Source organism: Nerophis ophidion, linkage group LG09 (assembly GCF_033978795.1).
Source record: "Nerophis ophidion isolate RoL-2023_Sa linkage group LG09, RoL_Noph_v1.0, whole genome shotgun sequence".
Lineage (NCBI taxonomy): Eukaryota > Metazoa > Chordata > Actinopteri > Syngnathiformes > Syngnathidae > Nerophis > Nerophis ophidion.
Genome location: NC_084619.1, coordinates 64,018,073 through 64,033,315, shown reverse-complemented (window position 1 = coordinate 64,033,315; position 15,243 = coordinate 64,018,073). Strand labels below are relative to the sequence as shown.

Sequence of the window (15,243 nt, the reverse complement as noted above, 5' to 3'; positions counted from 1 at the left end):
ATATATATATATATATATATATATATATATATTGGAATTGTTTTATGAGGCTTCTCACTTTTTGGCATTTTTGATTTATAACTAATGAAAATGATTCATTCATCGCCGGTCATTTCCGGAACCAATTAACAATGATAAATGAGTTAACTATAAACTATGACTTTATTCTTTTTTCTTTTTTTTCTGTCAGTGTGGCTTTAATAGTGGTTTGTGCTGTAAAATAAATAAATACATCCTTAAAAAAATATATAAATAAAAACTATTATTTTATTTTTTTTCTTTAAAAAATATATTAATTTAAATATTTTTTGGGGTTGGAATATGGCAATATTCACCTTATAACCTTATTTTTTACTCCTTTTTCCTTTTCCGTGTGGTTTAAACACCCCTTTGTACTGTAAAATAAATAAATGCATCTTTTTTAAAAATATAAATATATATATATATTTTTTCTTTTGAAAATATTTTATCTTAAATATTTTTCAGGGGTGGGAATATGCCATTATTCACCTTATAACTTTATTTTTTACTCATTTTCCTTTTCAGTGCGGTTTTAGCACCCCTTTGTACTGTAAAATAAATAATGCAATATATTTAAACACTAAAAAAAAATAAAATAAAAAATGAATAAATGTGAACTCACCCTGATGGTTGCCTCCAGCTCTCCCACGCTCCTCTTCCCGCCCGGTAGCCAGCCATAGGACCAGTGCTGGGCCAGGGCGCCCTGCAGCAGCAAGGCCAACAACAACACGTGCATTAGCGTTCGATCCATCCCAGCTGCGGAAACAAAAGCGCCGATGAAAACCATCACCAACGCCGACATCAACTGGACTCCACTCACCTCGGTGTTAGCCTTGTTAGCATCAAGCTGAGGGCGGGGTTTTTTGTTGTTGTGGTTTTATAGGTGCCGCCGTCAGGATTACAATCCCCTCTCCGCAGGTGTGACACACTAATGGGACGCAAAACGCCGCTAATGGAGGCGGCCTGAGTGCTCCGAGGGGCCTCGTGTCTCCCGCGACGTGTTTGCGCTGGCGTGCACCTGTTCGGAGCCCGACAAAACCACCGCCACCATTTCTCAACCATCTATTATTTATTGCAATCAACTTTTGTACAAGATACTGGAAAACAAGGCAGAAAGTTCCACGAAACACTTCTTGCAGCGAGGCCTCCGAGCCGTTACTATTCCTACGTATCGTAAATGCCAAAAAAACGACCGGTGTGGTCTCGCTGTGGCTGTAGGCAACCTCCTAATGTTATTTGTCTACCTCTGCATGCACTTTAAAAATGCCACTACTCCGCTGTTGTTGTGAAACTCCAACAAGAAGTGTTGTTGTTTACAATCAACTCATCAGCACTGGTAATGCTAAGCGTTTTGCTCCCTAGCGCTATTACAACATCGGTTCTATTGCGCGATATACGTACAATAAATATATAACTATAAGGTCCCAAATGCTCAAGCACTTCAAATCATACAATAATAACATCAACTAGAATATTTTGATAGTCCTGCTATCTGTGCCCTGGACCGCTGGCCGGGGATCGCCGCTGTGCTTTGTGTCAGAATCCGTGAGTTTTAGGTGTAATTATACAAAAAAAAATCTACAGAACTAGCCTAAAACGTTAGTATTTCACATTTCAAGTAACACAGCTGTAAGGTGTATGGCCGCGGAAACAGATAAAAAAGTGTAAAATTAGATAAAAAGTTAGCATGCTTTAGTTAGCATGCTAACATAAACATACTAACGGTTAGCATGTGTCATGTACTAAGATGCATGGCTGTGTAATTAGAGGGAAAAAAAATCATTAAGTTAGCTAAAAAGTTAGCACTTTAATGTTAGCATGCTAGCGTATTAAAGTTAGCACGCTAACAGTTAAAAAGTGTCACATACCAAGTTATATGACGCTAGGTTAAACGGTTGTAAAATTAGCTCAAAAAGTTAGCACTTAAATGTTAGCATGCTAACATAAACTTTTGAACAGTTAGCATGTGTCACATGCTACTTCTCCCTACGTCCGTGTACTACTCCTTAAAGCGGCGTTTTAAAAAGACATACATTTTACTTTTTGAAACTAATACCGATAATTTCCGATATTACATTTTAAAGCATTTATCAGCCGATAATATCGGACATCTCTACAAATAACGTTTTGAATTGGTCCAGGTTTATCGGGGGACTGTTATTACTGACAGACAGGTGTCGCGGTGTGACTGTAAGAAAAGCCCCGTCTCCATGGCAACATCTCTGTCGCTTCCACTCATTTGCCGCTTTTCCACTAATGCAGGGGTAGGCAACCCAGAACATTGAAAGAGCCATTTTAGAGTTTGTCTTCATGGCAACATCTCTGTCGCTTCCACTCGTTTGCCGCTTTTCTACTAATGCAGGGGTAGGCAACCCAGAACGTTGAAAGAGCCATTTTGGAGCTTGTCTTCATCGCAACATCTCTGTCGCTTCAACTCATTTGCCGCTTTTCCATTAATGCAGGGGTAGGCAACCCAGAACGTTGAAAGAGCCATTTTGGAGCTCGTCTTCATGGCAACATCTCTGTCGCTTCCACTCATTTACCGCTTTTCCACTAATGCAGGGGTAGGCAACCCAGAACGTTGAAAGAGACATTTTGGAGCTGGTCTTCATGGCAACATCTCTGTCGCTTCCACTCATTTGCTGCTTTTCCACTAATGCAGGGGTAGGCAACCCAGATTGCCGCTTTTCCACTAATGCAAGGGTAGGCAACCCAGAATGTTGAAAGAGCCCTTTTGGAGCTCGTCTTCATGGCAACATCTCTGTCGCTTCCACTCATTTGCCGCTTTTCCACTAATGCAGGGGTAGGCAACCCTGAACGTTGAAAGAGCTGTTATTCGCCATTCATATAAAACTCACGGGGCACACTAACATTAGACTTTCATATTAAGGTGGGGGCCGCAATTGGCCTGCAGGTTGCGTGTTTGAAACCCCTGCTCTAAACTGTGTCCTATTATTGTCAAAATTTGTTTAAAAACAAAAACAAAAAGGCCTCGCACCTATTTACTCAAACCCTTGTTTGTCCATTAATAGCTGCATGAATTCATCAAGTCATCAAAACAACGGCAGACTATTCCAAACACAAAAAAATGTTCAACAACCCAAAACCCGGGTGTCACTCGATGACAAACAAAGGTCACGATTAGAAGTGTTCTCCTAATCAAACATGCATGCCGGGGAAATGGCAAGCATGTTGAAAGTGTAATTGGATACGGAGCACTTCGAGGTATGAATGACATGTTTTGACTTGGGAGTTATTAGACATTATTTCCAATATGGGTTAATGGCATTTTGCAGTGTCAGCCACTGAACCACTAAGTAATATGGCCGGGGGCGAAAGAGGAAAGTTGCTGAAGTTGACTAAAATGACAAGCGACAGCGGCTGCTGAGTTATTCATCGGGGGGAGGAAGTCGAGTCATTTACAAATGCATTTTAAATGGGATGCTTTTGTTGGGGAAATGTCACTTATTTCGCCACTTTTAACACGTGTTCTTACTTACTGGATGCCACTAAAAGGCATTGTGGCCGCTCGAACAAAGGTAATAGGAACTGAGCGTGTAAACACCTGCAGATGTATTTGTTCGTCGTGTTTTGCACGGGTAAAACGAGTCGATATTTTCAAGTAAAACTAAAAAAAATTAAAGCTAGAGGTTTTTGTTTCGTGTCGCTACGACATTCCTAACAGAAGTTACAAGCAGTTTTGTCTGTGTTTTTTCCTAGGGGGCGCTAGAGCGCAATTTTTAGTTTTGGGGTTTGTTTTTTTATTAGATCGCAATTTTCGCCAGTCCTGATGTGTGTGTCCAGTTTGGGGAGTTTTGAAGTATTTTAAGCGGGTCAAATTACAGCTCAAAGAGGCAAAAATTACATTTTTTAGGAAACTTTTGTTTTGAAGGGGTTTTTGCCAACTTCCTGTTGATTTTTGCTGAAGGAGGTCAGTGTCTGAAATCTAGGTCTAAGTTAGACCTACATAAAGGTTTGGTTTCATGTCTCTACGACATTCCTAATGGAAGTTACAAGCAGTTTTGTCCGTATATTTTCCTAGGGGGTGCTAGAGCGCAATTTTTAGTTTTGGGGTTTGATTTTTTATTAGATCGCAGTTTTCGCCAGTCTTGATGTGTGTGTTAAATTTGGTGAGTTTTGAAGCATGATAAATGGGTCAAATTACAGCTCAAAGAGGCAAAAATTACATTTTTTAGGAATCTTTTGTTTTGAAGGGGTTTTTGCCAACTTCCTGTTGATTTTTGCTGAAGGTAGTCAGTGTCGGAAATCTAGGTCTAAGTCAGACCTACATAGGGGTTTTTGTTTAATGTCTCTACGACATTCTTAATGGAAGTTACAAGGAGTTTTGTCTGTGTTTTTTCCTACAGGGCGCTAGAGCGCAATTTTGAGTTTTGGGGTTTGGTTTTTTACTAGATCGCAGTTTTCGCCAGTCCTGATGTGTGTGTTAAATTTGGTGAGTTTTGAAGCATGTTAAGAGGGTCAAATTACAGTTCAAAGAGGCGGCGGTATAATAATAATAATAAAACCTTAGAAATACAATAGGGTCGTCTGTCCCAAAGGGACATTCGGTCGCTAAAAATTAATCCTAAATGCTTGCTTATAGTACAATATGTTTTTTTTTATGCAAAATGTAAAAAGTGTAACCTTATAAAAAAACATACATTCCGAAACAACAATTGCATAATCTGACGGAGGTGGAAGCGCTACTTAAAGTTGGCGTAGTCGGAGAAGATGTCCACAAAATCCTGCACCACTCGGTAGCAGAAGTCGTACTGTTCCTGAAGACAAAAAACAACAACAACAACAAACACAGAAGAAGACAGAAGTAAGGTTCTGGAGGACATTGGCAGTACCACGGTCTGGACCGTATGCTAACATAAACATACTAACGGTTAGCATGTGACACATGCCAAGTTATATGACTGTAAGGTGCCTGGCTGTGTAATTAGAGAGAAAAAAAAACTTAAGTTAGCTAAAAAGTTAGCATTTTAGTGTTAGCATGCCACACACCAAGTTGAAATGACTCTCGGTTAAACGGTTGCAAAATTAGCTCAAAAAGCTAACACTTTAATGTTAGCATGCTAACATAAACATTTGAACAGTTAACATGTGACACATGACAAGTTATATGACTGTAAGGGGCGTGGCTGTGTAATTAGAAAAAAACAACAACATAAAGTTAGCTAAAAAAGTTAGCATTTCAGTGTTATCATGCTAACGTTAGCACGCTAACAGTGACAGCTGTCACACATCAAGTTATATGACTGTAGGTTAAACGGTTGCAAAATTAGCTGAAAAAGCTAACACTTTAATGTTAGCATGCTAACATAAACACGCGAACGGTTAGCATATGACACATGCCAAGTTATACGACTGTAAGGTGTGTGGCTGTGTAATTAGAGAAAAAAAAGTGAAGTTAGCTAAAAAAGTTAGCATTTTAGTGTTATCATGCTAACGTTAGCACGCTAACAGTGACAGCTGTCACACATCAAGTTATATGACTGTAGGTTAAACGGTTGCAAAATTGGTTAAAAAAGCTAACACTTTAATATTAGCATGCTAACATAAACATGCAAACGGTTAGCGTGTGCCACATGCCAAATTATGACTGTAATGTGCGTGGCTGTTTTCATTAGTGAAAAAAAATGTTAAGTTAGCTAAATAGTTAGTATTTTAGTGTTAGCATGCTAACATTAGTGCGCTAACAGTTAACAGCTGTCACACACCAAGTTATATGACTCTAGGTTAAACGGTTGGAAAATTGGCTCAAAAAGCTAACCCTTTAACGTTAGCATGCTAACATAAACACTTGAACGGTTAGCATGTGACACATGCCAAGTTTATATAAGGTGTGTGGCTGTGTAATCAGAAAGAAAAAAACGTAACATTTGCTAAAAAGTTATAATTTTAAAGTTACCGTGCCAGCATGCTAACGTTAGCACATTAACAGTTAACAGTTGTCACATACCGTGTTATTTGACTCTTTCTTAAACGGTTGCAAAATTGGCTCAAAAAGCTGGCACTTTAATGTAAGCATGCTAACATAAACATGTGAACGGTTAGCATGTGGCACATGCCAAATTATATGACTGTAAGGTGTGTGGCTGTGTAATTGAGAGGGAAATGTTTTTTAAGTTAGCTAAAAAGTTAGCATTTTAATGTTAGCATGCTAACATTAGCACGCTAACAGTAAACAGCTGTCTCATACCGCTTTATGCGACTCTTTCTTAAACGGTTGCAAAATTAGCTCAAAAAGATAGCACTTTAATGTTAGCATGCTAACATAAACATGCTAACAGTTAGCATGTGACACATGCCAAGTTATATGACTGGAAGGTGCTTGGCTGTGTAATTAGAGAAAAAAAAGTGAAGTTAGCTAAAAAGTTAGTGTTTTAATGTTAGCGTGCCATCATGCTAACGTTAGCACACTAACAGTTAACAGTTGTCACATACTGTGTTATTTGACTCTTTCTTAAACGGTTGCAAAATTAGCTCAAAAAGCTAGCACTTTAATGTTAGCATGCTAACATAAAAATGCAAACGGTTAGCATGTGTCACACACCAAGTTATGTGACAGGAGTAAGGTTATGTACGGGCCAGGAAGGCGGACATTAGCGTACCACGGTCTGGACCATGTGCGGCCTCTGCATGCGTAAACTCTTGACGGTCTGGAAGACGTCCAGGAGGCCTTCGGCCTTCACCCGCTCCAGGATATTACTGAGGGCGATGAAGGTGCCCGTCCGACCCGCGCCGGCACTGATGGACGATAACAACGGCAGCCGTGTCACATGATATCACAGGTTCAAACACTGATGACATCTATTAAACAAGACAAGAAGCAAGGAATTAAACAGAGATAGAATTCAAATTAGCTCAATTGAGGAGAAACGTCTGGGCTGTACTCTTGTGCAGTCGCCCATCACGCTCTGACGAAATATTTTACGCCTCCTCTTTTATTTGGACTTTCCTGATTACATGGCAACAGCTGTTTCCAAGGGAAAGGGGTCGTAAACAGCCGCTGCCTTTGGTCACAAAACAATTCAAAGAAAAGGTGCCTGGAAGGGGGTCAGGTTCTGCTTCTTCTCTGCTTTGTAGATCTCGGCTCAAGACAAAATTACAATATATCAAAGAAACCGACACCTTCATGTCGCTTCCCATCCTACACAGTGGAGTTTTACAAGCCTTTTGATTGGTAAGATCAAAGACAGCTTTTGTCTGCTTGTTGGCACTTATTGAAACACAAATTTGTGTGATAACAAATCCAGTCGTAAAATATCCTCGGTCCTAAATATTCCAAAGTCAACTGTCGGCTTGTTTGTCAGAAAAAGGAAGAGTTTGGGAACAACAGCAACTCAGCCCTAAAGTGACAGAGAGGGGTCAGCGAGTGTGAAATTTGGCGCAGGAGGAATTATGGTTTGGAATTGTTTTTCAGGAGTTGGGCTTGGCTCCATAGTTCCAGTGAAAGGAACTTTGAATGCTCCAGATTACCAAAACATTTTGGATTGCTTCTGGCAATGTGTTGTTTGGTGACACTTTCTTTGAAAACAAGGTTATAGGTTAGAAAAGCTCCTTTTGGTTGCATGGAAATGGCCTACAATTCTTTTTTTTTAATTTTTTTATTTTATTTGATTCTTAAATTTTTTTAAAGAATAATATAAAAAAATATATATTTTTATATATTATATATTTTTTAATATTAAAAACACACACACACATGTGTATATATATACATATATATATATATATATATATATATATATATATATATATATATATATATATATATATATATATATATATATATATATATATATATATATATATTCATTTATGACTGTATTTTATTTTGGAATAAGGTTGTTACATTACAAAAAGTGAAGCGCTGTGATTAATTTCTGGATGTACCGTTTATAAATATATTTATATACAATAAAATATACAAATATACAATTTTTTATAATATAATGTTATTATTTGATTCTTGATTAAACACGATTTTCGATTCAAATTTATTTTTTGGAATTTTATTCTTAAAAAAGTTTTATTTTTTATTTTATATTCGAAAATACATTTTTATATATGCATATATATATATGCATATATATATATATATATATATATATATATATACATACATACATACATGCATATATATATATATATAAATATACATATACACACACATATACATGTATATATATACATATATATACATATATATATATGTATATATGCATATACACATATATACACACATATATATACACATTTATACACACACATTTATATATATACATATATATATATGCATATACACAATATACACATATATATACACATTTATATACACACACACACACACACACATATATATATATACACATATATATATACATATGCATATACACATATATACACACATATACACACATATATATACACATTTATATACACATATATATATATATATATATATATATATATATATATATATATATACATATACACATATATATATACATATATACATATATATATATATATATATATATATATATATATATGTATATGTATGTATATATATACGTATATATACATATATATATATACATATATACACATATACATATATATATATATATATATATATATATATATGCATACATATATATATACTGTATACATATATATATATACATATATATATACATATATATATATACACACACAATATATATGCAAATATATATATATGCAAATATATATTTATATACATATATATACTGTATATATATGCTTGTATATATAACTGTTTTTGTATTAAAAATATAGAATATTAAAATACATATTTTTTATATTAAAAACATTTTTCTTTTAGATTTGATCCCATAAAAAATATATATTTTCATATTATATATTTTTGCATGTATATATTATATATTCTATCTATATAGACATACATATACAAATAAATGTTTTTTTAATATTAAAAATACAAAAAGATATATATTTTTTATATTAAAAAAACTTTATTTTAAAGAATCAAATCTAAAAAAAAAAATTGCATATACATGTATACACGTATGTATACCATCCATCCATCCATTTACTACCGCTTATTCCCTTTTGAGGTCGCGGTGGGCGCTGGTGCCTATCTCAGCTACAATCGGGCTGAAGGCAATTTACACCCTGGACAAGTCGCCACATCATCGCAGGGCCAAATATATGTATACATTTTTTTTTTGAAATGATAATATTTTACAAACTGTTTTTAGGGCCACTTCCATGCAAATAACACATTGCGAGAATAGGTTTGAATCGAGAATCGTGTTGATTTAACAATTAATTACGAATTGACTCGTCACCCCAGGAATCGGAATCGAATTTCCCAAGTTTCCCGCCTCCATCCTCATTATTGATGGAGATGCATGTTTTCAATGATTGAACCTTGTCTCTCCTCAACAAAAGGCAAGTTCCGCACAGTATATTATTGTCGTCAATATTCCAATGTGTCGTCTTATGTGCGCTTATCCTCTAGCACACTGCTTATCCTCTAGCACACACGCCTTCCATCCGTCACAATGCAGAAGTTTGGCGATTAAGAAAAAGGTGACCTCTGCGCGGGCTAATGGTGCTAATAATCCCCCCCCTCTCCCACTTAAAGACAGGCTAATCCGAGCGCTAACACTAATCAGTGCAGAAGGTGAGTGTTTGACGGAGCCCCTGTTTACAGCGACGTGCAATTTGGACGAGCGCGGCGAGACGTCGAGGGATCGCCGAGGGTTAGCCCCGCTCCCGGGGGGGCGGGGGAAACAGCTTTAAAAAGCCCCTCTTAGACGTGCGGTGATGAAGGCAAAGAGGAGAGTGATGACACCATTTCCTGTCGTTAGCTCATCTTATCAGATTAATCATAGTGGGAGTCAGAGGATATTTCACTTTGAGAGCTTTTAATTGACTGCGAATCGCCGGATTGGGCCCGTCCCGGCGGGGGGCCGCCGCCGCTTTAGAATCACTTCACCTGAAGCTAGGTTCTGATCAAAGCCTCCGCTGCTAAGTCTTTATAAAGGATCACATAAGTGGTTTAGGCATAAGAACGGCGGCCCCGGTGAGGCAACGCCGGGACTTTATTGTAACAGACGTTACGGAAAAGAAGAACGTGTCGCTTAAGTGGAAACTCCTTCCGGTATCAGCCGGGCCCGAAGAACGCGACGCATTTCCTCAAGGTTTGCGTGTATGTGCAAAGTATGAACCCAAAAACCAGGAAAGTTGTGTTAATAGTAAACAAAAACATAATACGATGATTTGCAAATCCTTCAGGTAACGGCATATATTGCGGAAAAAAAACTACTTTTTATAAGCATTTACAGTCTGTGGTGCCCTCAGGTGGTCAGGGCGAGTGTTCCACAGAGTGAGAGCGGCAGAGCAGAAAGCCCAGTCTCCCATATAGTCCGGAAAAACCTACTCAGTGGCCTTGTGGTTAGAGTGTCCGCCCTGAGATGGGTAGGTCGTGAGTTCAAACCCCAGGCTGAGTCATACCAAAGACTAGAAAAATGGGAGCCATTACCTCCCTGCTTGGCATTCAGCATCAAGGGGTTGGTGAAGGACACTGGGACTTCATTGTAACAGACGTTATGGAAAAGAAGAACGTGTCGCTTAAGTGGAAACTCCTTCCAGTATCAGCCGGGCCCGAAGAACGCGACGCATTTCCTCAAGGTTTGCGTGTATGTGCAAAGTATGAACCCCAAAACCAGGAAAGTTGTGTTAATAGTAAACAAAAACAGAATACGATGATTTGCAAATCCTTCAGGTAACGGCATATATTGCGGAAAAAAAACTACTTTTTATAAGCATTTACAGTCTGTGGTGCCCTCAGGTGGTCAGGGCGAGTGTTCCACAGAGTGAGAGCGGCAGAGTAGAAAGCCCAGTCTCCCATATAGTCCGGAAAAACATACTCAGTGGCCTTGTGGTTAGAGTGTCCGCCCTGAGATAGGTAGGTGGTGAATTCAAACCCCGGGCCGAGTCATACCAAAGACTATAAAAATGGGAGCCATTACCTTCCTGCTTGGCATTCAACATCAAGGGGTTGGTGAAGGACACTGGGACTTCATTGTAACAGACGTTACGGAAAAGAAGAACGTGCCGCTTAAGTGGAAACTCCTTCCGGTATCAGCCGGGCCCGAAGAACGCGACGCATTTACTCAAGGTTTACGTGTATGTGCAAAGTATGAACCCCAAAACCAGAGAAGTTGTGTAAATGGTAAATGAAAACAGAATACGATGATTTGCAAATCCTTTAGGTAACGGCATATACTCAGGAAAAAATACTTTTTATAAGCATTTACAGTCGGTGGTGCCCTCAGGTGGTCAGGGCGAGTGTTCCACAGAGTGGGAGCAGTGGAGCAGAAAGCCCGGTCTCCCATATAGTCCGGAAAAACATACTCAGTGGCCTTGTGGTTAGAGTGTCCGCCCTGAGATGGGTAGGTGGTGAGTTCAAACCCCGGGCCGAGTCAACCAATGACTATAAAAATGGGAGCCATTACCTTCCTGCTTGGCATTCAGCATCAAGGGGTTGTTGAGGCAAAGCTGGGACTTTATTGTAACAGACGTTACGGAAAAGAAGAACGTGTCGCTTAAGTGGAAACTCCTTCCAGTATCAGCCGGGCCCGAAGAACGCAACGCATTTACTCAGGGTTTGCGTGTACGTGCAAAGTACGAACCCCAAAACCAGGGTAGTTGTGTTAATAGTAAATAAAAACAGAATACGCTGATTTTTAAATCCTTTAGGTAACGGCATACACTCCGGAAAAAATACTTTTTAAAAGCATCCACAGTCTGTGGTGCCCTCAGGTGGTCAGGGCGAGTGTTCCACAGAGTGGGAGCGGCGGAGCAGAAAGCCTGGTCTCCTATATAGTCTGGAAAAACCTACTCAGTGGCCTCGTGGTTAGAGTGTCCGCCCTGAGATGGGTAGGTCGTGAGTTCAAACCCCAGGCCGAGTCATACTAAAGACTATAAAAATGGAAGCCATTACCTCCCTGCTTGGCATTCAGCATCAAGGGGTTGGAATTGGCGGTTAAATCACCCAAAAATAATTCCCTGGTGTTGCCACTGCTGCTGCCCTCTGCTCCCCTCACCTCCCAGGGAGTGAACAAGGGAATGGGTCAAATGCAGAGGAAAAAATTTGCCACACAATCATTGCTACTTGAACTTCAACCTAACTGGAAGACTTTTGTTATTTTGTAATTATGCTAGATCCAATATGGACTGGACTCTCACTATTATGTTAGATCCACTTTGGACTGGACGTTCACACTATTATGTTAGATCCACTATGGACTGGACTCTCACTATTATGTTAGAGCCACTTTGGACTGGACTCTCACACTATTATGTTAGATCCACTATGGACGGGACTCTCTCACTATTATGTTAGATCCACTATGGACTGGACTCTCTCACTATTATGTTAGATCCACTATGGACTGGACTCTCTCACTATTATGTTAGATCCACTATGGACTGGACTCTCACACTATTATGTTAGATCCACTATGGACTGGACTCTCACACTATTATGTTAGATCCACTATGGACTGGACTCTCACACTATTATGTTAGATCCACTATGGACTGGACTCTCACACTATTATGTTAGATCCACGATGGACTGGACTCTCACACTATTATGTTAGATCCACTATGGACTGGACTCTCACACTATTATGTTAGATCCACTATGGACTGGACTCTCACACTCTTATGTTAGATCCACTATGGACCGGACTCTGTCACTATTATGTTAGATCCACTATGGACTGGACTCTCACACTATTATGTTAGATCCACTATGGACTGGACTCTCACTATTATGTTAAATCCACTATGGACTGGACTCTCACTATTATGTTAGATCCACTATGGACTGGACTCACACTATTATGTTAGATCCACTATGGACTGGACTTTCACACTATTATGTTAGATCCACTATGGACTGGACTCTCACTATTATGTTAGATCCACTATGGACTGGACTCTCTCACTATTATGTTAGATCCACTATGGACTGAACTCTCACTATTATGTTAGATCCACTATGGACTGCACTCTCACTATTATGTTAGATCCACTATGGACCGGACTCTCACTATTATGTTAGATCCACTATGGACTGGACTCTCTCACTATTATATTAGATCCACTGAGGACTGGACTCTCACTATTATGTTAGATCCACTATGGACTGGACTCTCACTATTATGTTAGATCCACTATGGACTGGACTCTCTCACTATTATGTTAGATCCACTATGGACTGGACTCTCACTATTATGTTAGATCCACTATGGACTGGACTCTCTCACTATTATGTTAGATCCACTATGGACCGGACTCTCACTATTATGTTAGATCCACTATGGACTGGACTCTCACACTATTTATTATGTTAGATCCACTATGGACTGGACTCTCACACTATTATGTTAGATCCACTATGGACTGGACTCTCACTATTATGTTAGATCCACTATGGACTGGACTCTCTCACTATTATGTTAGCTGGAGTGTTTTTAGCTGGCACTTCAGGCCGACCTCCACAGTTCTCACCTGCAGTGAACGACGACAGGATGGTTCCCAGACTGCTGCTGCTGCCGCTGCACGGCCGCGATGATGTCAATCATCCCTCTGCCCTCCGACGGTATTCCGATCTCAGGCCATCCGTGGAAGTGGAAATGACGGACGTGTTGCGAGCGCTTCTCCTAAGCACGAGAGACAGAAGCTGTTGTTTTTTTGACGTTTCACGGAATCATTCGGAGCCCGTTCCCCTCTTGCTCTATTGGACGATGACGTGACCATGCAGCTTTAGAAATGGAGACTAATCAGAAACAAAACAGCTTGTGCAGATAACCAGAAAAACACTTAAATATAAATGTTTTTAACTGCACAACATATTATTTACCTATCTTCATTTCCATATCCAGTAATCCATTTACCGCTCTTAATTTGTTGTGTGAATGTGAGTGTGAATGTTGTCTGTCTATCTGTGTTGGCCCTGCGATGAGGTGGCGACTTGTCCAGGGTATACCCCGCCTTCCGCCCGATTGTAGCTGAGATAGGCGCCAGCGCCCCCCGCCACCCCAAAAGGGAATAAGCGGTAGAAAATGGATGGATGGAATTTGTTGTCGGTCTCAATTAACTCCCGCGAAATAGCAATCAATCGAATATAGAAAAACTTTACAACTCTCTAAATGCGATGTTTGCCATTATTCTAGGCCCTCTCTACAAGAACATAGTCACCTTGATCCTATCTCTATTCGTGTCTAATGCTGAGCCAATAAGTGGCCTCGATACTGAGCTGCAGGCTCTGATTAGTTTGGGCAAAGGGTGGCTATTTTGAAGGAACTGGAATATAAAACATGTTTTTAGTTATTTCACCTTTTTTTTTGTTGAGTAAGTAGCTCCACGCAAGTTCATTCATAGTTTTGATATGACAATCTACAATGTAAATAGTCATGAAAATAAAGAAAATGCATTGAATGAGAAGGCGTGTCCCAACGTTTGGCCTGTACTGTACTTACACTGTGTATATATATCCATCCATCCATCATCTTCCGCTTATCCGAGGTCGGGTCGCGGGGGCAACAGCCTAAGCAGGGAAACCCAGACTTCCCTCTCCCCAGCCACTTCGTCTAGCTCTTCCCGGGGGATCCCGAGGCGTTCCCAGGCCAGCCGGGAGACATAGTCTTCCCAACGTGTCCTGGGTCTTCCCCGTGGCCTCCTACCGGTTGGACGTGCCCTAAACACCTCCCTAGGGAGGCGTTCGGGTGGCATCCTGACCAGATGCCCGAACCACCTCATCTGGCTCCTCTCGATGTGGAGGAGCAGCGGCTTTACTTTGAGTCCCTCCCGGATGGCAGAGCTTCTCACCCTATCTCTAAGGGAGAGCCCCGCCACACGGCGGAGGAAACTCATTTCGGCCGCTTGTACCCGTGATCTTATCCTTTCGGTCATGACCCAAAGCTCATGACCATAGGTGAGGATGGGAACGTAGATCGACCGGTAAATTGAGAGCTTTGCCTTCCGGCTCAGCTCCTTCTTCACCACAACGGATCGGTACAACGTCCGCATTACTGAAGACGCCGCACCGATCCGCCTGTCGATCTCACGATCCACTCTTCCCCCACTCGTGAACAAGACTCCTAGGTACTTGAACTCCTCCACTTG

General features: G+C 39.9%; 1 protein-coding gene and 1 long non-coding RNA gene across 3 annotated transcripts in view; one reads left to right on the top strand and one right to left on the bottom strand.

Annotated features, from left to right (window-relative positions):
- LOC133559628 (uncharacterized) overlaps positions 1 to 13,925 on the top strand; it is a 37,187-nt gene extending 23,262 nt beyond the window's left edge. The window contains exon 4 of the long non-coding RNA XR_009808214.1: positions 13,633 to 13,925. This is a non-coding gene — a long non-coding RNA (uncharacterized LOC133559628). The remainder of the gene's footprint in view (positions 1 to 13,632) is intronic.
- LOC133559627 (receptor-type tyrosine-protein phosphatase epsilon-like) overlaps positions 688 to 15,243 on the bottom strand; it is a 73,796-nt gene continuing 59,240 nt past the window's right edge. Inside the window, exons 20-22 of one of the 2 annotated variants that reach the window (XM_061911562.1) lie at positions 13,627 to 13,778; positions 6,642 to 6,777; positions 688 to 4,799 (exon numbers count right to left, since the gene is read on the bottom strand). In XM_061911562.1, the coding sequence (XP_061767546.1) occupies positions 4,725 to 4,799; positions 6,642 to 6,777; positions 13,627 to 13,778 (363 nt within the window). In that variant the 3' untranslated portion in view covers positions 688 to 4,724. The remainder of the gene's footprint in view (positions 4,800 to 6,641; positions 6,778 to 13,626; positions 13,779 to 15,243) is intronic. The other variant, XM_061911563.1, reaches the window with a different exon arrangement.